General features: G+C 37.8%; 1 protein-coding gene across 1 annotated transcript in view; it reads right to left on the reverse strand.

The window, feature by feature from the left end:
* NBEAL1 (neurobeachin like 1) overlaps nt 1-22,055 on the reverse strand; it is a 177,966-nt gene that overhangs the window by 49,207 nt on the left and 106,704 nt on the right. The window contains 6 exon segments of the mRNA XM_043997392.1: nt 7,833-7,957; nt 9,902-10,059; nt 10,923-11,072; nt 11,169-11,474; nt 13,492-13,620; nt 14,484-14,637. Coding sequence (XP_043853327.1) covers nt 7,833-7,957; nt 9,902-10,059; nt 10,923-11,072; nt 11,169-11,474; nt 13,492-13,620; nt 14,484-14,637 — 1,022 coding nt within the window.

The raw sequence follows: 22,055 nt of genomic DNA on the forward strand, positions 1-22,055 counted from the left end.
GCTAGTAAGTGTTAAGTGTCTGAGGCCGGATTTGAACTCAGGTCCTCCTGACTCCAGGGCCAGTGCTCTATCTACTGCACCACCTAGCTGCCCCATGAATCAATATTTTTAAGATTAAAAAAAAAGAGTAAAGTCATATCTTCCATTTTCTATACTTTTTAGTCAACAGTAACTGAAAATATGTCAGTGAGTCAGACAAGAAACATTTATTAAGCAGATACTAGGTACCAGGCACTGTACTAAGTGACTGGGACACAAATATGAAGAAGACAATCCTTGCCTTCACAGAGCTTACAATCTAATGGGAAGAAAAGCTGAGAAGGTATAGAGGGGGAAATGAACTTTTCCCTAGAAACATTATATAGAAACCAAAGAATTACAGGGTTGAAATAGACCTCAGAGCTTATAGTACAATCTTCTCGTTTTATCAAGGTAGTAATAGACAAAGTAGACTTTTCTTATAGAAAGTTATTTACTGGCAGATACTTGCCTAATATCACAGAAATAGTAATAGTGGTCATGTTAGTCCATATGGTCTAAGGAAAAGAATTTCAGATAGAGTCAAAAATGCTAGTTTTGAATTTTGGCTCTAATGTTTACTGGCTGGGTAATAGCAGGAAGTCACTTAACCTAGTGGAAATCATTTCTGTCTTTGTGAGTAACACCTGCATAGCCCACAGGGTACCCCTGAGGAAATTAATTGTAAACATTCAAATCTATCCAATCCATTCCAATTCAACTCAACAAGTATTTGTTATGCACTACTGTGATAAGTTGCTTAGGATACTAAGAGAATGAATACAGTCTTCCACCTCAAGAAACTTATGGTGTTGGTGTTCCGACACTTAGTCTTGTCTGATTCTGTGAGGGCAGCTAGGTGGCGCAGTGGATAAAGCACCGGCCCTGGATTAAGGAGGACCTGAGTTCAAATCCGGCCTCAGATACTTGACACACTTACTAGCTGTGTGACCCTGGGCAAGTCACTTAACCCTAATTCCCCTGCAAAACAAACAAAATGATTCTTTGTGAATCTGTGGACCATACTGCTCATGGGGTTTTCTTGCCAAATATACTGGAGTAGTTTGCAGTTTCCTTTTCCAGTTCAGAGTATATGTTCTATTATTAAAATGTAAATTAATCCTACTTAATTTAATTGAAATATTATACATTTGGAATGAAAATGGGATAGAAAGCAATAATGTTACAATATTACTGACAATTAATAACCAAAATTGAAAAAAGAAAAAAAAATTTTTTTATATTGAATACAGTAGTCTAGCAAAAAGGTAGTTTAAGGATGAAAAAAATAGAATGGAGGCTTTTGCAGACAATTTTGAGGGGGCAACCGGATTCTTTAAAAATATTTGGAGGTTCAGCAGCTAGGTGGCACAGTGGATAAGGCACTGGCCATGGATTCAGGAGGACCTGAGTTCAAATGTGACCTCAGACACTTGACACTGGCTGTGTGACCCTGGGCAGGTCACTTGGCCCTCATTGCCCCACAAAAAAAAAATATTTGGAGGTTAAAGGAGCTGCTTTTGTTTAAGTCTAATTTAAATCTCAAGACCTTACTTTTCTGTATAAGTACTTTGCTAGAACTAATCTTAATCTTATAATAATTAGAATTAGAATTCTCTTTTGATTTACAAATGAAAGAGAAGAAATGAGAGAACAAGAACAAGACACAGGTGGTAAAAGGGGGAAAAATTCACCTGGGATTTCCAGGGTAAAAAATGGGAAAAGAAAGGAAGAAGTGAGATCAAAAGAATGCCTGTGGGAAACACTACCTGAGATAGCATTAACTGAGGTGCAGGGGAAAGGCATTCCTTCAAACTTGCCACCAGATGGCACCATCAGCTTAGGAAATCCTTTTGGTTGGGTGAGGGGTTCAGGGATAGATGCAAGTTGCCATTTTCACTTAGGTCGCATCTCCAAATGAGGGTTCATATATTGAGGATGATTTTAAGTTTTGTTTTCGTTTACTCATTCCCCACACTTGTCACAGTGGCTTTCACTTAGAGATGGGGTAAAGGGAACTTTAGCAATGCAGATCACTACCTTCCCCACAACTTAGAACAGTAGAGAGCTGCCTAGACAGGCACTTAAAGAGACATGCTATTATAGAAAGAATGTTTACCTTTAAAAACTGAAAAAAGCATTGTGATTTTGTAAAACACAAGCTCATAAATAGGAGACACTATCTCTCAAGTTTAATTTTATCTAGAACCCATATGTATTGAGCCAAAAAAAAAAATTTACAAGAAAATGTCTTTTGGGGGGGGGGGGGGCGGTCAATGAGAGCTAAGTGACTTGCCCAGGGTCACACAGCTATTAAGTGTCAAGTGTCTAAGATCACATTTGAACTCAGGTCCTCCTGAATCCAGGGCCGGTGCTTTATCTACTGCTCCACCTAGCTGCCCCAAGAAAATAACATTTGAAAAACACCACACTTTAAATTTGTAGACATGGAACACAGGGGCTTAGGAATCCTTCTCCAAGCCCATGCTACTTGTAGCTCAGCACAGATTCCCACTGTAATGATGACCGCCTGCCACCTTAAGAGTATGACAGCTGTAGCTACTTCTTAGACAGTCATGATTCTGAGAAATCTGTAGAAGTGTCTCCAGAAGGGGGAGGACACAAAGTAGAATGTTTAGAAAAAGAGCGGGGAGAAGAATGGTCAGGAGCATGTGAACATAACAGACCCTGATCCCGTTTGTTTTTTTTCCTGATCCCTTTTTTTTAATTCTTTTTTTTTTTTTGGTGGGGCAATGGGGGTTAAGTGACTTGCCCAGGGTCACACAGCTAGTAAGTGTCAAGTGTCTGAGGCCGGATTTGAACTCAGGTACTCCTGAATCCGGGGCCGGTACTTTATCCACTGTGCTATCTAGCTGCCCCTTCCTGATCCCTTTTAAAAGAGCAAATTAAGCTATGACGAGTTCTGTAACAGACCACTTTTTTTGTGTGTGGGGGGGGGTTCTTTTTGTGAGGTAGTTGGGGTTAAGGGACTTGCCCAGGGTCACACAGCTAGTAAGTGCTAAGTGTCTGAGGCCGAATTTGAACTCAGGTCCTCCTGAATCCAGGACTGGTACTCTATCCACTTCACCACCTAGCTGCCCTGGACAGCATGTTTTAAAAGACAAGTTTGAGATGTTTGCTAAGCGAACAGATGTTTTTTTAAATTGTTCACCACGAGTAACTCTTATTAGTTTCAGGTTCAGAAAACAGAAGTTAAGGGAGAAGAGAAACTTAATTTCACCACTCTATTGTCACAGGCAGGAAGAAAAGGGCTATTTCATTTGATTAAGTCTAATTCTGGTTTTGAACAATTCTTTTCCTGCAATTAAATTCAAACATTTATTAAACATCTACTTAATGTTTAAGACACTATGCTATGACCTGGTGGTAAAAAGTTTATCCTAACCTCTGCCTTCAAGAAACTTACATTGTACTTAGAGTGGTAGCATACTCAAAGATCAACATAGACATACAGACTATAACACAGAGAGATATGGGATCTAGGAAAAATAGGGAAAGGAACTAAGAGAATCAGAGAAGGCTTCATGGAGAAGGTACAGGAAGAACCGAGGCTTGAAGGAGAATAAAGATTCTGTAAGTCAGATATGAAGGGAGCCAACTTAAGGATTTTGCCTAGGGTAGGCTGGTAACTTAGATCTGTGGCTTTGGGAATATGATCCAGGAAGACATGTGAAGAAGAATAGATTACAAAACGGTGAGAATGGCAGCTAGGGTGCCAGGAAAGAGCTGGCAGAATATTACAAAATTCCTGTAGAGTGATAAAAACCGCAGATGATGGCAGTGTGAACGGAGAGAACCAGACATGTGTGATGTTGTGGTGGAAGAGGAAGGACTGGGAACAGATTAAGTGGAGGGGCTGAATATGGGGGTGGGAGGGAAGGGTGTGGAGAAAGGGAAGATCCAAACATAACACAGAGTTTGGAGCTTGAGGCTAGGGAGGTGAAGGTGCCATAAACATAAAGAGGAAAACTAAAAGGAAAGATGAGTGTGGGAGTGAAGATGATGGATGACAGTCATTTAGCATGTCAAAAATACCGATATGCTAAAATGCTAGGTTAACTCAAATAAGGAGGAATTTAACAGAAATAAATGTTGAAATCTTACACTTGGATTAAAAAAATCAGCTTTACAATTACAAGCTTAGGGAGGCATGACTAGAAGCTTGTCTGGAAAAGATCGACAAGCTTTACTGGATTACAAACTCAGCAAGTCAACAATGATTTTATGATAGCCCCCAAAGCTAAAATGATCATAAATTACATTATGAAAGAATGTCAACAACTAGGAGGTCATAGTCCTGAATTATCCCCTGACCGATATACATCCAGAGTCCTGTTTTCATGTTTAGGTACCACGTTGTAAGAGAGTTATTGGTAGCCTCAAAAGAAAAGCAACTAGCATGGCAAAAACTCTATAGATCAGGTCACATGAAAACAGGTAGAATGAAGTTGGGAGAGGGGGGAGAGGAGCCAAGATGGCAGAGGATACACAGTGACTTGCCTGAGCTCTCCCCAGGCCCTTTCAGATACCTTCAAATAATGCCATAAGACAATTCCTGGAGCAGCAGAATCCACAAAAGGACAGGGTGAAATACTTTTCCAGCCAAAGACAATTTAAAAGGTCAGCCAGAAAGGTCTGTTGCACCAGGATGAGAGTGGAGCACTGTCCAGCACAGACCCAGCCCCAACAAACCAGGAGCAGGCCTTGGGAGTCTCTGAATCATCATCAGCAGCAACTGTTTCTAAAACTCTTAGCCCACAGACGATAAAAGGGGGTTGAATAGTTGCTAAGAAGGAGATCACATGGTTCTCTTTGCTAGCACCAATGCAGTACTCTGTTGTTTTGCCCATACTCAGATCCAGATTGCAGTCTTGGGTGGCAGTCCCAGGTGGGGAAGGAGAACAAGCACACCAAAGCTTGCAGCCACAGTGGAGCAGGACTCTGTTCATAGTTTCAGGACAGAAAAGCAGCCCTATGGTTTCTTGCAGACCAGAGCACAGGCCAGGAAAGTAGTAAACATACCTCTCCTTAAATCATACAACCTTGGAAGAACTAAAAACTTACAAATTCCTAGAAGTATTTCTGAAAACAGCTTCACAAACCTCCTGAAACTTGGGACAGTGTGCCCTCCATCCTGGAAGCAGTGCTCTACTGTTTTTTTGGTGAGGCATTTGGGGTTAAGTGACTTGCCCAGGGTCACACAGCTAGTAAGTGTCATGTGTCTGAGGCTGGATTTGAACTCAGGTCCTCCTGAATCCAGCGCTGGTGCTTTAACCACTGCACCACCTAGCTACCCCTCAGTGCTCTACTTTAACAAAGAGTTAAAGTAAAGAAATAGGCTGGAAAAATGAGCAAACAGAAAAAAAATGCTGACCCTAGAAAGTTTCTATGGTGACAAGGAAGATCAAAATATACTTTCAGAAGAAGACAAAGTCAAAGCTCCTACATCCAAAGCTTTCAAGAAAAATATGAATTGGTCTTAGGCCATAGAAATGTTCAAAAAGGATTTTGAAAATAAAGTAAGAGAGGTAGAAGAAAAAATGGAAAGAGAAATGAGAGTGATGCAAGAAAATCATGGAAAAAAAAGTCAACAATTTGGAAAAGGAGACAAAAAAATACTGAAGAAAATAACATCTTAAAAAACAGACTAGGCCAAATGTTAAAAGAGGTACAAAAAGCCAATGGGGAAAAGAATGTCTTGAAAAGCCTAACTGGCCAAATGGGAAAGGAGGTACAAAAACTCTCTGAAGAAAATAACTCCTTAAAAATTAGGACTGAGCAAATGGAAGCTAATGAATTTATGAGAAATCAAGAAACAATAAAGCAAAACCAAAAGAATGAAAAAGTAGAAGGCAATGTGAAATATCTCACAGAAAAAACAACTGACCTGGAAATTAGATCCAAAAGAGATAATTTGAAAATTATTGGATTTCCGGAAAGCCATGATCAAAAAAGAGCCTAGACGTCACCTTCCAAGAAATTATCAGGGAAAATTGCCCTGATAATCTAGAACCAGAAGGTAAAATAGAAATTGAAAGAATTCACAGATTATTTCCTGAAAGAGATCCCCAAATGAAAACTCCAAGGACTATTATAGCCAAATTTCAGAGCTCTAAGGTCAAGGAAAAGATATTGCAAGCAGCCAGAAAGAAACAATTCAAGTACTGTCAGACACAGTCAGGATAATACAAGATTAATATGGTAATGTTTTATGTAATCATACATGTATAATGTATATCTGATTGCTTACTGCCTCAGGAAGTGGGGAGGGGAGGGAAGGAGGGACAAAAATTGGAACCTAAAACATAAATAAAAATTTTTATTACTTTAAAAAAAAAAAAAAAGGATAGCACAAGATTTAGCACCTTCTACATTGAACAATTGGAGGGCTTGGAATATAATATTCCAGAGGGCAAAGGAACTCGGATTACAACCAAGAAGTTGGGAGGGTTTGCCTAGAGAATTATTTTGGCAGTTTGAAAAAGAAGACAATACTTTGGGGAGACAATAATTTTTTTAAAGATATTATATGGTTGAGAATTAGACTTTACCCTAAAGGACATAATTTGAGGAAATGAGTAAAAGTGTCAGAGAGGAGTATTTAGGCTAAAAGTAAAAAGAAACTAAAAATCTGCTAACAATGAAAACTATTACAAAGTAGAATGGGGTACCTCAGGAGATAGCTTATCTTCCACTAGGTCTTCAGGCAAAAGCTAATGATGATGACGATGAAAACATTAATATAGTGCTTATTATGTGCCAGGCACTATACTAGGTGTTGAACAATTATCTCATTTGATCCTCACAACAATCCTGGGAGGTGGGTGTTGTCATTATCTCTATTTTACAAATGAAGAAGCTGAGACAAAAAGATGTTAAATGACTTGCCCAGTGTCACACAGCTAGTAAATAGCTACACGTGGATTAGAACTCTTGTCTTCCTGACTCCATTGTGCCACTTAAATGGCCTCCACTTCTTAAGAATGTGGTCAGGGGATTCTTGTTTACCTTCAAATGTAGGCATATATTCGCTTTACAAATTGTAGGTTAGTGGTAAATCGGAGGGAAGGATATAGAATGAGTTATTTTAAAACAAACTGAGAAAGAGTATGTCATTCAATTTTCTCACTATCCTAAGTAAGACTGATTGTTAAAGTCCTCCCTACCTCAAAATGTGACGACTGAACTGGGAACTACTTCAAAGTAGAATGAACTGCTCTGGAAAGCAGTTAGTTTCTTCTTACTAGAGGGTTTCGAGCAAGGGTTTGATCAACACACAGAGGACAGAGTCAGATGGACCTGAAGATGCTATGAATCTGTTATTATGTACTTACAATTTTGATAAAGAAAAGTATACGATGCCCATGGAACATTCAGGTGATAATGTCTAGCAGGCAATTGAAGATGAAGGATTAGAATTAAATGAAGAGTTTAAGGCTGCATTTGAAGGTTTAAGAGTCATTTGAATAGAAAAATAAACTCAAAAAAGGCATGTTACTGAAATTTTAATATAGTATTAAGATAAATATTTAACTATCATTAACAAAACCAGTTAAAAGCTTATCAGCTCCTGGGGGCGGCTAGGTGGCACAGTGGACAAAGCAGCATCCCTGGATTCAGGACTTCCTGAGTTCAAATCCGGCCTCAGACACTTGACACTTACTAGCTGTGTGACCTTGGGCAAGTCACTTAACCCCAACTGCCCCACAAAAAAAAAAAAAAAAAAAGCTTATCAGTTCCTAAACAAAATGAATGACATCTACACAAAAGTTAAAGGAGATTTTGGAACTTACCTAAATTGTCCCTCAAAGCACTGGCTTCCTCATGAGAGTTAAAATTATAATTCTGTACCAATTTAAGCTTCATTCGAGAATAATTTTCCACATTAGCAAGTTTCCAGTGAATAATATTCTGTTTCCTAAGAAGAGCAAACATTGATAAGACAATACAGAGGACGAGATAAAAAATAATGGTGATTAAAATATTCACTGATGATATAATAGAGAACTTAATAGATTATATTGGTGAGCTTATGTTTTCAAATACATTTTTAGAGTTTTGAAAGAATTACAGGAATTTTTATTCAGCATAAAGAAAATCTAGTTGAAAACTAGTACTGTATTTGGAAATAATTAAGCATTAAAAAACTAAAACATTCATCTTTAAAGTATTACTAGTAAGCAATAATAATGTAGTATTACTATTTGAAAATAGTACTGCCAAAAGAAAACTAGAATGTGCTGAGGAACAAGAGAATATAATGTCAAAACAGAGATTTAAGGAGCAGCTATGTGGTGCAGTAGACAAAGCACAGGCCCAGGATTCAGGAGGACCTGAGTTCAAATCCGGCCCCAGATATGTGACACTTACTAGCTGTGTGACCCTGGGCAAGTCACTTAACCCCCACTGCCCAGAAAAAAAAAAAACCCCAAAACCCCCCACACAAATAAAAAAACCCAGAGATTTAGTAACTGTAGCAATTTGTCAGCATATGGAAATGGCTATACTGAGTCAAGGAACTGTGAAAAAGAAAGAACCTAAGCATCCTAAACTAGAAACATCTTCATATCAAGAAAATAGACTCCCTGTCCTTGGCCGTTTTAAGGGTATAATTATTGTTGGTGGTGGTGGTGAGTTGTTTTTTTTCAGTCATGTCTGACTCTTTGTGACCCTATCTGGGGTTTTCTTGACAAAGATACTGGAATGGTTTGCCATTTCCTTCTCCTGCTCATTTTACAGATGAAGAAACTAAGGCAAACAACATTCAGTGACATGCCCAAGGTCACACAGCTATTAAGTGTCCGAGGCTAAATCTGAACTCAGGTCTCCCTGACTCCAGAACTGGTGCTCTATCCACTGCATCACCTAGCTGTCCTTTAAGTATAAAATACCAGTACCTAATAACTATTTACTGGGAGACACTTCTTTTTCAAACTGCCACAATAATTTAATCGCAATCATTAAAAATTAGAACTTTGAAAAGTTTTCTTACAAATAGAAAATAACTAATCAATGAAATCTAATAAGAAGGAAATGGGTAATTAATAAGAATAGGTTGATTATTATAAGGTACAAAAGACTGTTAGGACAATGTTTCTGAAAATATGGAATAAGACACCTGGTAAGGTGAACTGCTATTTTGGAGAGTATCAAGAGGAATGATCTCCACATCTTACCATAGCTGTCTGCACTGAAGTTCAGTCTCTGACTTGCCCATTTCCTTGTCTTTCTTATCTAAGACATAGATGATTCCTTTGACCCAAAGCCTATCCAAGAGAAGCACCAGGCTAAGTAACCTAAGTACTTCTTTCTCACTTCAAATAACAGACATAATTCTAAGGGTCCAAGGTCTATAAATCAGTCTGTATTATGGAAGAGGTTTCCAGAGGTGGGAAGTCAGAATTAGGTGGGATCCTAGGGAATATTTTGGGCGGCTAGTTGGCACAGTAGATTGAGCACCAAGCTTGGAGTTAGGAAGACTCATTTTCCTGAGTTCTAATCTGGCCTCAGACACTTACTAGCTGTGTGACCCAGGGCAAGTCACTTAGCCTTGTTTGCTTCAGTTTCCTCATATGTAAATTAAGCTGGAGAAGGAAATGGCAAACCATTTTAGTACCTTTACCAAGAAAAGCCCAAATGAGGTCATAAAGGGTCAAACACAACTGAAAAACAACTGAACAACAAAAAAGGAATATTTTTAATACACACACACCCTTAAAAATTCCAGGCCATTGGTTCACAAATAGAAAAACAAAGCACTGAAACAACTCATGATGGACCTACCCATTCTTTTGGGATATAACTAGATAAATGTATGGAGAACCACTACTCTAAAATGAAAAGGTAAATGACTTATGCCTACCTTTCAGCCCAAGGACCTCTTTCACATGTCAGATAAAGCTGGATTGCCTTCCACTGTCTCAAAGTGGCTAAATGTTGGCTGTTAATTTGTTTAAGCATACTGTTATAACGTAAGTTTTCTTGACGTGCCTTTCTCTTAAATGGTTCCACAAAAAAATCCTAAAATAAAAAATGATGCCTTTTAAAAATAATTTTGCAGGTCACCTTTAATGCTCAGTGTCACATTATAACATTGACATATTGGCTTACTGCTCTCAAGGAGCTCACATTCAAATGTATGAGCTAACACATGCATATGGAAGGTTTCAGTTTCAAGTTAGATGGGAAGGCCCCCCCCTGTCCTTTGGGTAGTAGAATGGCAAAGCAGATGGTAATACATCTTCTTTCATGTCATTTCTACTGATAAAATGATACCAGTTTCTGAAGTAGAATGATTTGACAGTGCCAAGGACTTGCCTGTCCTCTGTCACCATATGGTATCACACAAGTCAGGGTTGCTTATACTACAAGCTGCATCTTCTCACTTTCATTGACTCTTGTAATTTGGAACTAGTTTTCATCTTTGTTCTAAGTTGGTGCTAGTCTGACTTACATAAGACAGGTGATACAAAAATGATTCACATTAATAAGTCATCTCCCATCTGTTCAAACAGTATCAATTACATTTTGGGGACTGTTATTTTGGTACTCACTAGGGCTTGAACCTCCTGCCTCTCCTCAAAGAAATTACTGAATATACACAGGTATAATGCTTCTTCAGTCCAGTCTCTAATCCTCTGGCCTTTAGGATCAAGGGAACACTGATTTAGAAGCTGAAGGGACCACAGGGGCCAGTTGCTCTCCCTCTCATTTTAGAGATGCAAAAACTAAGGCTAGGGCCTTACTGAACATCACTTACTCTTTGCATGGTTAAGATCAGACCAACTGGGTTACAGACTGTTGCTCAAACATGTTTTTTCTGTGTACTGTTTGTATTCAGCATGAATACTTTTAGGTATTTAAAAAGATCTAATAATTATTACCTGAAATTTGAGTTTGCTTTCTCCTCCTTCTCTGTCTCGTTTATGCATGTTGACCATTAAGGCTTCGTAACAGTCCTTCCAATAAAGTGCCATAGACTCACAGCCATCGCCAAATGTCTGAACTTCATATTGCTTCATATAGGGCATGATCTTGAGCAAAAAAGAACAACACCCCAAGTCTGAAATACACTACTAACAGAGCAGGAGTTTAATTTTTTAAATCTCCACGGAAAAGTTAAAACTTACATATTTCTCGATGTAAATTTTCCACTCATGTGAATTACAGTACTCTTGAAAATCCTCAAAGAATGAGGGGCTGCCATTAGTGGTGGGGAATGAGGGAAGGTGCAAATTCATAAAGAGCAGCTCATAAATCTTAGACACGAGGGAACGAAAAAGAGGAATGAGAAATGAGTAGGTTTCCGTCTGCTCCCTGATAGACTGGCTCAGAACAGGCTCCAACTTCCCTAACAGGTAACATGCTTCAGCTTGGTTTGCAATCACTTTGGTCTGAAGAAGTGTATTCAGCTTGGCTGAGGCCATGGCACAAACCTAACAGACAACGTAAAGGAAAACAGGTAAGGCTGTAAGGCTTATTATACTCCCTGAAAAGAAAAACTCCACCGATAAAACATCTAAGAATGTCTTCAATTTACCATTTCTAAGAGGGCAAAACTAGAACAGGATTTTTTCTCTTTATCAATGAACATTCCAATTAATATTATAACAAGTCAGTTTTAAAAAAATTTTTTTTATATATATAATGGTTAAGATCCATGACAAGCATTTAGGAATGGTAATATCACAGAAAGATAAAGCACTGAATTAAAAACTGGAGGGACAGCCACAGCTGCTCCAAGTCTAACAGTGAAATGATGTAGCCTCAAGGTATTTTTGCTATAAAATATGCTCAAGTTTGTTTAGTGAAAAAGAAAAATTTAAATTAGGGATCATTCTTTAACACTGTCTATGGTACTACAGTAAAGAAACCTCAACTCTAAGGCAAAAAAGAATTCAAGTTCCATAGGCTTCTAGAGCCCAGGATTTTTCAGGTTCTGTAAGGTTAACCTGCCAGCAAATCCAAGACAAAATCCACAAGCCAGAACAGTCCTAACATTAATCCATGGAGTTCAACTAAAACAAAATGGATTCAAATGCATGATAAGCCAGTTATGTTAGCTATACTATGTTACTATTATCAACATTTTGGAATTTCCTAGACAGACCAACATTATATGTATTACTAACTTAATTTCTTAAACTTTCCATTTTATATAGAGGCAAAAGAAAAGTCTTTTCCAGAATATTATTAGAAAATTTTAAAAATAAGTTTTGGGTTTCTTTCTTTTTTCAATTAACCTGAAACAATCAAATAATTTCTTTCAATTAACTTTTTTTTTTTTTTGCGGGGCAATGGGGGTTAAGTGACTTGCCCAGGGTCACACATCTGCTAAGTGTCAAGTGTCTGAGGCCGGATTTGAACTCAGGTACTCCTGAATCCAGGGCCGGTGCTTTATCCACTGCACCACCTAGCCACCCCCTCAATTAACTTTTAAATTAACCTTTTATTTTCTTGCACCCACCAACCATTCCAAACAGAAAAAACAAAATTCTTGTATCATATATGCATGATCAAGTAAAAAAAAATTTCATACTGGCCTTGTCCAAAAATGTGTCACCTTTTACATATTTAGTCACCTCTTTTTTATTTTTAATTTTAATTTTTTGCAGGGCAATGAGGGTTAAGCAACTTGCCCAGGGTCACACAGCTAGTAAGTGTCAAGTATCTGAGGTCGGATTTAAACTCAGGTCCTCCTGAATCCAAGGCTGGAGCTTTAACCACTGCGCCACCTAGCTGCCCTCTGTCACCTCTTACTAGAATATTTTATCACCAGGACACATTCATTCTACTAGACTTCAGTTAAAAGACAAGGTGAAAAAAAAATTACACTCTTTCATGCACAATTCAATTAGAATAAGGGGAAGCTAGGTGGCACAGTGGATAAAGCACCAGCCCTGGATTCAGGAGGACCTGAGTTCAAATCCAACCTCAGACACTTGACACTTACTAGCTGTGTGACCCTGGGCAAATCACTTAACCCTCATTGCTCTTGCCCCCCCCCCCAAAAAAAATACAAGATGAATTTTAGTCTTTTTGCACCAACCATACAAAAATATGGAAATCTTAGAGGTAAAATAAGGGGTTTTCACAATAATTATTCTCTGATGACTTTATAAAGACATTTATGCTAGAAAAAGTAAGGATTCTCAGGAACTAGGTAACTGAAAATTTGTGATGGACTAGGAAAAATAATTATAGAATGGAAAAAAAAATTAGTCAAAAAATTCCTTTCCCTTAAGATGTAATGCCTAACTAAACATATATGAATAGAATTATATGTCCTATAAAAACTACAGAGCATATTCCTCACATGCTATTTACTAATCATTTGGAAGTAAATCTTATTGGTTGCAATAAATTATGAAAACCAAGGTGTTAATCCAAAGAGCTGAATTCTCACACTTGCTTTTGAATTTTCCAAATTTTAGTCCTTTAAAAATTACAAACCTGTAAATTATCTGTCCCAATGAATCCCAGAAGCAAATGGATTTGAATTTGAGAAAGTTTCACCCACTCTGGGCTATCTGAGTACCAGATGGATAGGCTGTCAAAGAGAGGCATCATGTCTTCTAAAAGCTAATAAAAAAATTGAGAAATAAAAAGTTATCTTTATTTTCCTGAAAGTAATTTTTCCCCAAAACTAGTACTTAGTACAAGTATTGGAAACCTAGTCAAAAGTTTAAAATCAATGGAAATGGGATTTATGTACAAAAAATATTTATAGTGGCTCTTTTTGTGGTGGCAAATAACTGGAAATTGAGGACATGCCCATAAAGGAGGGGAATGGATAAACAAATTGTGGTATATGATTGTGATGGAGTACTATTGTGCTATAAGAAATGATGAGGGGTTGGGTTCAGAATAAACTGGGAAGATTTATAAGAACTGATGCAAGGTGAAGTGAGCAGAACCAGGAGAACACTTTACACAGTAACAGTAATACTCTAACAATGATCAACTCGGAAAGACTTGGCTACTATGATCAATACAATGATCCAAGACAATTCCAAAGGACTCGTGATGAAAAACACTATTCACCTCTAGAGAGAAATGATTAATTCTGTGTGCAGACTGAAGCATATTTTCTTTTATTTTTTTTGCAACATGGGAAATATAGAAATGTGTTTTTTATGACTTCATATGTATAATGGGTATCATATTGCTTGTCTTCTCAATGGCTGGGGAAGGGGCTGGAGAGATTAAGAAAATCCGGAGCTCACAATTTGTTAAATGAATGATAAAATTTTTAAAATTAATTTAAATAGAAAAAAAAAGTTTACAACCAATGTCCAAAGGGAAAATCCCATTGTTAAAATAATAATGTTTAATATCATTTTCCCTGATGCCTCTCTCATCTGTTTAAAAAATAATCTTTCCACACAATTAAAAAAAAATGACTAAAGTCCCTAAGTAAATAATTTCAAGAGATATTACTATACCTTTTCAGTCCACAGATTTGAGTTAACTAGTCCCTCTGTCTGCAGAAAATCCTGTAGGATGAGCAGAAGTCGGAAGGCATTTTCTGCAGTTGCTGGATTAGTTTTTGCCTCTCTGTTTTCTGCAACTGCCCACTCTAACATCTTCTGTAGCAAACTAAGAAGAAAATAAAATCCTCTTAAAAACCATTACAAATTATAGTTGAAAACATTAACAACTTTAGCAAAGTTGCAGGATATAAAATAAACCCACATAAATCATCAGCGTTTCTAGAAAAACAAGCAGGAAGAGATAGAAAAATTCCATTAAAAATAATTGCTGGAGGCAGCTAGGTGGTGCAGTGGATAAAGCACCAGCCCTGGATTCAGGAGGACCTGAGTTCAAATCCGGCCTCAGACACTTGACACTTACTAGCTGTGTGGCCCTGGGAAAGTCACTTAAAACCCATTGCCCCGCAAAAAATAAAAAATAAAAAAATAATTGCAGAGGTGGTTCAGTGGATAGAGTGCTAGGCTTAAAGACTGCATTTGCTGGGTTCAAATATGACCTCAGACACTTACTAGCTGTGTGATGATGGCCAAGTCACCAAACTCTATTTACCTCAGTTTCCTCATCTGTAAAATGAGCTAGAAAAGGAAATGGTATACCACTCCAATATCTTTGACAAGAAAACCTCAAAGAGGACCACAAAGAGTTAAACATGAACGAAATAAATGAACAAGAACAACAGATAATATTTAATACTTGGGAGTCTACCTCTCAAAATAAACCCATGGATTATATGAACAATTACAAAGCACTTTTCTCACAAATAAAAATCTAAAAAATTGGAGAAAAAGTAATTGCTCATGGGTAGACCAAGCCAACAATTTTACAAAAATCAATTTATCTCTCCAGTGCCATACCAATCAAAACTATCAATTAATTATTTTATATAGCTAGAAAAAAATAACAAAATTCATCTGGAAAAACAAAAAATAAAGAATATTAAGGGAATCAATGAAAAAATGTGAAGGAAGATGACTTAGCAATACCATGTTTCAAACTATATTACAAAGTGTCAATCTTCAGGGGTAGCTAGGTGGCACAATGGATAAAGCACTGGCCCTGGATTCAGGAGGACCTGAATTCAAATCAGGTCTCAGACACTTGACACTTACTAGCTGTGTGACCCTGGGCAAGTCACTTAACCCTCATTGCCCACAAAAAAAAAATTGTCAATCTTCAAAACAATCTGGTATTGCCTGAGAAATACAGCGGAATAATTAGATACATAATTAGTATCACACATACATATTAAATACATACACTAGTAAATGACCACAGTAATCTAGTGTTTGGTAAACCCAAAGTTTCAAGCTTTTGGGACAAGAACTAACTATATGACAAAAATTGCAGGGAAAACTTCAAAGCAGTTTGGCAGAAATTAGGTGTAAACCAACATCTCACACCTTATACCAAAGCAAAATCAAAATGGGTATATGATTTAGACCTAAAGGGTGACACATCATAAGCAAATTAGAGGAACATGGAAAATTTTTCCTGTTAAATTTATGGATAAGGGAAGAATTGATGACTAAACAAGAGATAGAGAGGATCACAGAAAGTAAAATGGATAACTTTAATTACATTAAGTTAAAAAGATTTTGCATGAACAATACCAATACAGCCAAGATTAGAAGGGAAACTGGGGGAAAAACAATTTGCAAGGTTCTCTGACAAAAGCCTCATTTTTCAAATGTATGGGGAACAGAGTCACACTTATAAAAATAATAACCATTCTCCAAATGATAGTCAAAGGATATGAACAGGCAATTTCCAGATAAAGTAATCAAAGCTATCTTTAGTCATATGAAAAGTTGCTCTAAATCATTATTGATTAGAGAAATGCAAATTAAAACAAGTCTGAGGTACCACCTCACACCTATCATATTGGCTAAAGGAAAATGACAAATGCTAGAGGGGATATAGGAAAAATGGGACACTAATGCACTAATGTTAGAATTGTGAACTGTTCTAACCATTCTGGAGAACAATTTAATACTATGTCCAAAGGACCATAAAATTGTGCATTGTACCCAGTAATACTACCACTAAGTCTATATCCCAAAGAGATCAAAGGAAAAGGAAAAGGACAGATATAGACCAAAACATTTATAGCAGTTCTTTTTGTAGTGGCAAGAAAGTGGAAATCAAAGGGATGCCTCTCAACTGGGGAATTGCTAAACATGGTGTAGCATATGCTTGTGATAGAGTATTATTGTGCTATAAGAAATGATGAGCAACTTTTTTATGGAGGCAAGGAATTGGAAATTGAGGGATTTCCCATCAATTGGAGAATGGCTGAACAAGTTGTGGTATATGAATGTAATGGAATGCTATTGTACACGATGAGCAGAAGGAGTTCAGAGAAACCTGGAAGGACTTGCATGAACTGATGATGAGTGGGATGAGCAGAACCAGAAGAACACTGTACACAGTATCATCAACATTATGTGTTGATCTACTGTGATGGACTAGATTCTTCTCACCAATGCAATGGTACAGAAGAGTTCCAGGGGACCGATGATGGAAGGGGATCTCCAAATCCAGAAAAAAAAGAGAGAACTGTGGAGTAAAGATGCTAGTTGAACCATACTATTTCTTTTGCTTTTGGTGCTGTTGTTTTTCTATTTTGAGGTTTTTCCTCATTGCTCTGATTCTTCTCTTATAATATGACTAATGCAGAAATACGTTTAATGTTATTATATATACATAACCTATATCAGATTATCTGGTGTCTATGGGGGAGGGGAAGGAGGGGAAGGAGTGAGAAAAATCTGAAATTGGAAAGCTTGTATAAACAAATGTTGAGAACTATTTTTACATGTAACTGGAAAAAAAGAAAATACTTTTATCAGAAAAAAAAAGAAATGGTGAGCAAGATGCTTTCAGAAAATCTTGGGAAGATTTCTATGAACTAATACAAAGTGAAATAAACAGAACTAGGAGAACAATGGACACAGTAACAGCAACAGAGTAAAGATAAATAAATAAACAATTGGGAAAGACTTAATTACTCTATGACATCAGTACATGAAAAGATAATCCAGTAATTACAAGCCTTCCAGAAAAACATCATGAAAAAGACATGATGAAAACCATTCCTCAAGAAATTATATAAATTGCTCAGAAGCTCTGAAAACAGATAGCAAAATAGAAGTTTACAAAACACCTCAAGTTTAATTCACCAAGAAACATTGTAGTCAAAATTCTCATTAACTAAGAACAAATCTGGAGGGGAATATGGGAAAAACCCTTCAAAAACCGAGGGGAAACAATCAGAATAGCAGAGGATTATTCAATGGTTACAAGAAACTGATATAAAAATGCCTCTTTTTGTATCTTTAGCACATATCACAATGCCTGGAAAAAAAATAAGCATTTAATAAAAGTTTCTTGGCTGACTGAAACAGGAATATGATATCATAAAAGATGACTAATAACATTAGTATCCCTTGAACCAGAGACTCCACTATCTACTACTAGATACCCCAAAGAAACCATCAATAAGAACGTCCATATATACTCCAAAATATTAGCCCTTTTTTGTGATAGCTACAAATTAGAAACAAACTAGATGTTCATCAATTATGGAATTTCTAAAAAAATTATGGTACATGAATATAATAGAAAATTATTGTGCTATAAAAAATGGTATGTTTCTACTCAGTATAGCAGCAGCCTTTCTTGCTCCATAGTCGTCTGCTACAACCCTCAATTCCCCAGTAACTATGTCAAAGGCACACACGGTTGATTTCTGAGTGGGCGTCTTCCAACATAGGAAAAGTGGAAATAGTTGCTAATAACAAAGGAAAGAGAACCACTATAAGATATGCCACCTTCATTAACACAAAATGTTTAGTCAGTGATGCTACAAAGAATAAAGTTGTAATGAACAGTCTTTGATGCCCAACATCTGATTGGTTGCAGATTTGATGATGTAGTTGTACACACAGACATGAAGCACTGGCCTTTCATGGTGGTGAATGACACAGGCAGGCCTAAGGTCCAAGTGGAGGACAAAAGTTTCTATCCAGAAGAAGCATCTTCTATGGTCTTGACCAAGATGAAAGAAACTGCTGAAGCTTACCTTGGGAAGACTGTCACAAATGCTGTCATCACAGTGCCAACCTACTTGAACATCCCAATGTCAGACCATCGAAGATGCTGGAACCATCACTGGTCTCAATGTGCTCCGAATCATCAATGAGCCAACTGCTGCTTATGGCTTAGACAAAAACCTTAGTGCAGAGAGAAATGTAATGATCTTCAACCTTGGAGGTGGTTCTCTTCACTCTCACCACTGAAGAAGGCATCTTTGAGTTTGACAACTGCATGGTCAATCATTTCACTGCTGAGCTCAAGCAAAAGCATGAGCAGGACATCAGTGAGAACAAGAGAGCTGTCCATGATCTGTGCACCACTTGTGAATGTGCAAAGCACACCTTCTCTTCCAATACCCAGGCCAGTACTAAGACTGACTCCCTCTAAGAAAGTATTGACTTTTAGACCTCTATTACCTGCGCCCATTTTGAAGAGGTGAATGCTGACCTTTTCCATGGCATATTGGACCCTGGGGAAAAGGCCCTAAGAGATGCCAAGCTAGATAAATCACAGATTCATGAGATCGTCTTCACGGATGGTTCCAAAGTCTGCAGGATTTCTTCAGTGGCAAAGAGCTCAACAAGAGTATCAATCCTGATGAGGCAGTTGCCTATGGTACAGCTGTCCAGGCTGCCATTCTGTCTGGAGATAAATCTGAGAATGTGTAGCTCTTGCTGCTATTGGAATTGAAACTTCTGGGGCAGCTAGGTGGCGCAGTGGATAAAGTACCAGTCCTGGATTCAGGAGGAAGGACCTGAGTTCAAATCCACCTCAGACACTTGATACAAGCTGTGTGACCCTGAGTAAGTCACTTAACCCTCAATGCCCCACCAGAAAAAAGAAAAGGAAACGAAACTTCTGGCAGAGTTACAACAGTTCTGATCAAGCACAATACCACTATCCCCACCAAGCAGACAAAGCCTTTTACCACCTACTCCAACAACCAGTCTGCTTTGCTTATTCAGGTTTATGAAGGCAAGAGACAGCAATGACAAAGAAGAGGTTCCTGCTTGGCCTGTTTGAGCTCTCAGGAATCTCCATCATCCCTAGGGGTGTTCCTTAGATTAAAGTAACATTTAACATGGACACAAATGGAATCCTCAATGTTTCTGCTGTGTATAAGAGCACAAGCAAGGAGGATAAACTCACTATCACCAATGACAAAGGTCATCTGAGCAACGATGACACTGAACATATGAGCTAGGAGTTTGAGAAATAAAAAGCTGAAGATAAGAAGCAGAGAGACAAGGCATCTTCTAATAATTCTCCTGAATCTTATGCTTTTGACATGAAGGATACTATAGAAGATGAGAGAATCAAAAGCAAAACTGGTGATGAAGACAGAAGACCCTTGACAAAATGATATAATGCAATAATCAACTGGTTGGCTAAGAACCAAACTGTTGAGAAGGAAGAATCTGATCAGCAAAAAGAACTGAAGGTCTGCAACCCTATCGTTACTAAGCTGTATCAGAGTGTAGGCTGGCGGGTTACCAGGGGGTAGAGGCCCCCATCTGGAGGTGCTTCTTGTGGACACACCACTGAGGAGGTCAAATACAGGCACTGGAAGAACATTCCACACAGCTTTCCAAAATCAGAAAGACTCAAATTTTTAGTCAAGGAATCAGCAGTTTAAAAGTAACATTTAAACTACTGTGCAAATCTGGGCATTCTGAATATCTGAATGTGTGAGGAGGGAAAGAAGTGAAGGACATTACACTTTATCAGTACTGTAAACAAGTGGAAATGCAATTCTTGTCCTGGAGAATAAAATCTATTTAAAATTGGCACCATAAATTGAAAAAAAAGAAAAAGAAAAAGAAAGGTGTGTGATGAAGCATATAAAGATTGATATGAACTGATACAGAGTAAAGCAAAGCCAAGAAAGCAAAAAAACCCTGTAACTACAACAATGGAAAAAAGGACTACACAGCAAAAATAAATAAATAAATAAAATAAATGCGACAAAATGACATAGATCAAGTAGGTCTCAAATGAAGAGATATAAGAAGAAACCTCTAAAATACCCCCTTTCTGTAGAGATGGGAAGTCTGCAGATGTTACACATTGCACATGTTTTTGGACTTTTACGATGTATCAGTTGTGCTGAACTTTTTTCCTCTCTAAAAGATACTATTCATAATATAGGATGGCTCTGTAGAAGGGGGAGGAAGATACTTAAGATAACTAAGGTATTTTAAGAAACAGAAGATATCAATAAAAATATTGCTCCCCATGTCTCCAGCAATGTTACTAATCATGCTATTGTGCTACCCTCAATCTCTTGATCTCTGTGCTGTTCTTTGGTCTATGTTTATAAGAGTGAGTTGCATCTCCAAGAAGAGGCCCAGAGTTGAGAGACAAAGTATCTACTTTGAAAAATAGCAAGGAGACCAATATCACTGGATCAAAAAGTATTGGGGGGTAGCTAGATAGCATAGTGGTAAAGCACCGGCCCTGGATTCAGGAGTACCTGAGTTCAAATCCGGCCTCAGACACTTGACACTTACTAGCTGTGTGACCCTGGGCAAGTCACTTAACCCTCATTGCCCTGCAAAAAACAAAACAAAACAAAAAAGTATTGGGGTAGGGGTAAGGAGTGTTAACAAGGTGTAGGAAAACTAGAAAAGGGCGTGCAGGCTAGGTTGTGAAGGGGTTTGAATGCCAAAGAGAGTATTTTATATTTGATCCTGAAGATGACAGGAAATTTACTAGAACTTAGTGAACTTGGTTGGAGCTACAATTTAGGAAAATCCCTTAGGCAGCTGGATGGAGGACAGACTGAAGTGGGGAACGACTTTAAACAGGCAGACTATTGCAATAGTCCAGGTATGAGGAGATGAAGGCCTTTATCACAAGGGTAGCAGTGTCAGAAGAGAGTAGGGGGCAGATACGAGAGAATACAAATGTAAAATTGATAGGCCTTGGCAACAAATTGGATATGGGGGAGGGAGGAGGAAGAGAGAATGAGGAAGTGAGGATGACCCTAAGTTGCAGGCCTGAACAATTGGGAGAATGGTGGTACCCTCAACAGTTCTAGGAAAGTCTGGAAGGGAGAAGAGTTTCAGGACAAAGACAAAAGATTAACTGATTTTATATCATTCTTTATTTTTCCTATTTACAATTAATTGATTTTGTCCTGTAACTGCTTAAATCACGAACTTAGTTCAGAATTCAGCTAGCTTGTAGTGGATTAATTTTAGAAATATAGTTCTTTTGCTAATCACTGTTCTATTCTTGGCTCAAGGAATTCTGGTATCCTTGGGAAATGTAGATAGATACAATCTTTACAACACCAAGCTATCCTTCAAGGATGTCTGGTTTGCTGTCCAAAGAAGTCTGGGCCATTATCTTTGGCCCTGCATGTGAACTCAAATGATGAACTTTTCTTAGTCATGGGGGGCTGGGGGGGGGGGGGGAGGACGACA

Source organism: Dromiciops gliroides, chromosome 3, assembly GCF_019393635.1.
Source record: "Dromiciops gliroides isolate mDroGli1 chromosome 3, mDroGli1.pri, whole genome shotgun sequence".
Lineage (NCBI taxonomy): Eukaryota > Metazoa > Chordata > Mammalia > Microbiotheria > Microbiotheriidae > Dromiciops > Dromiciops gliroides.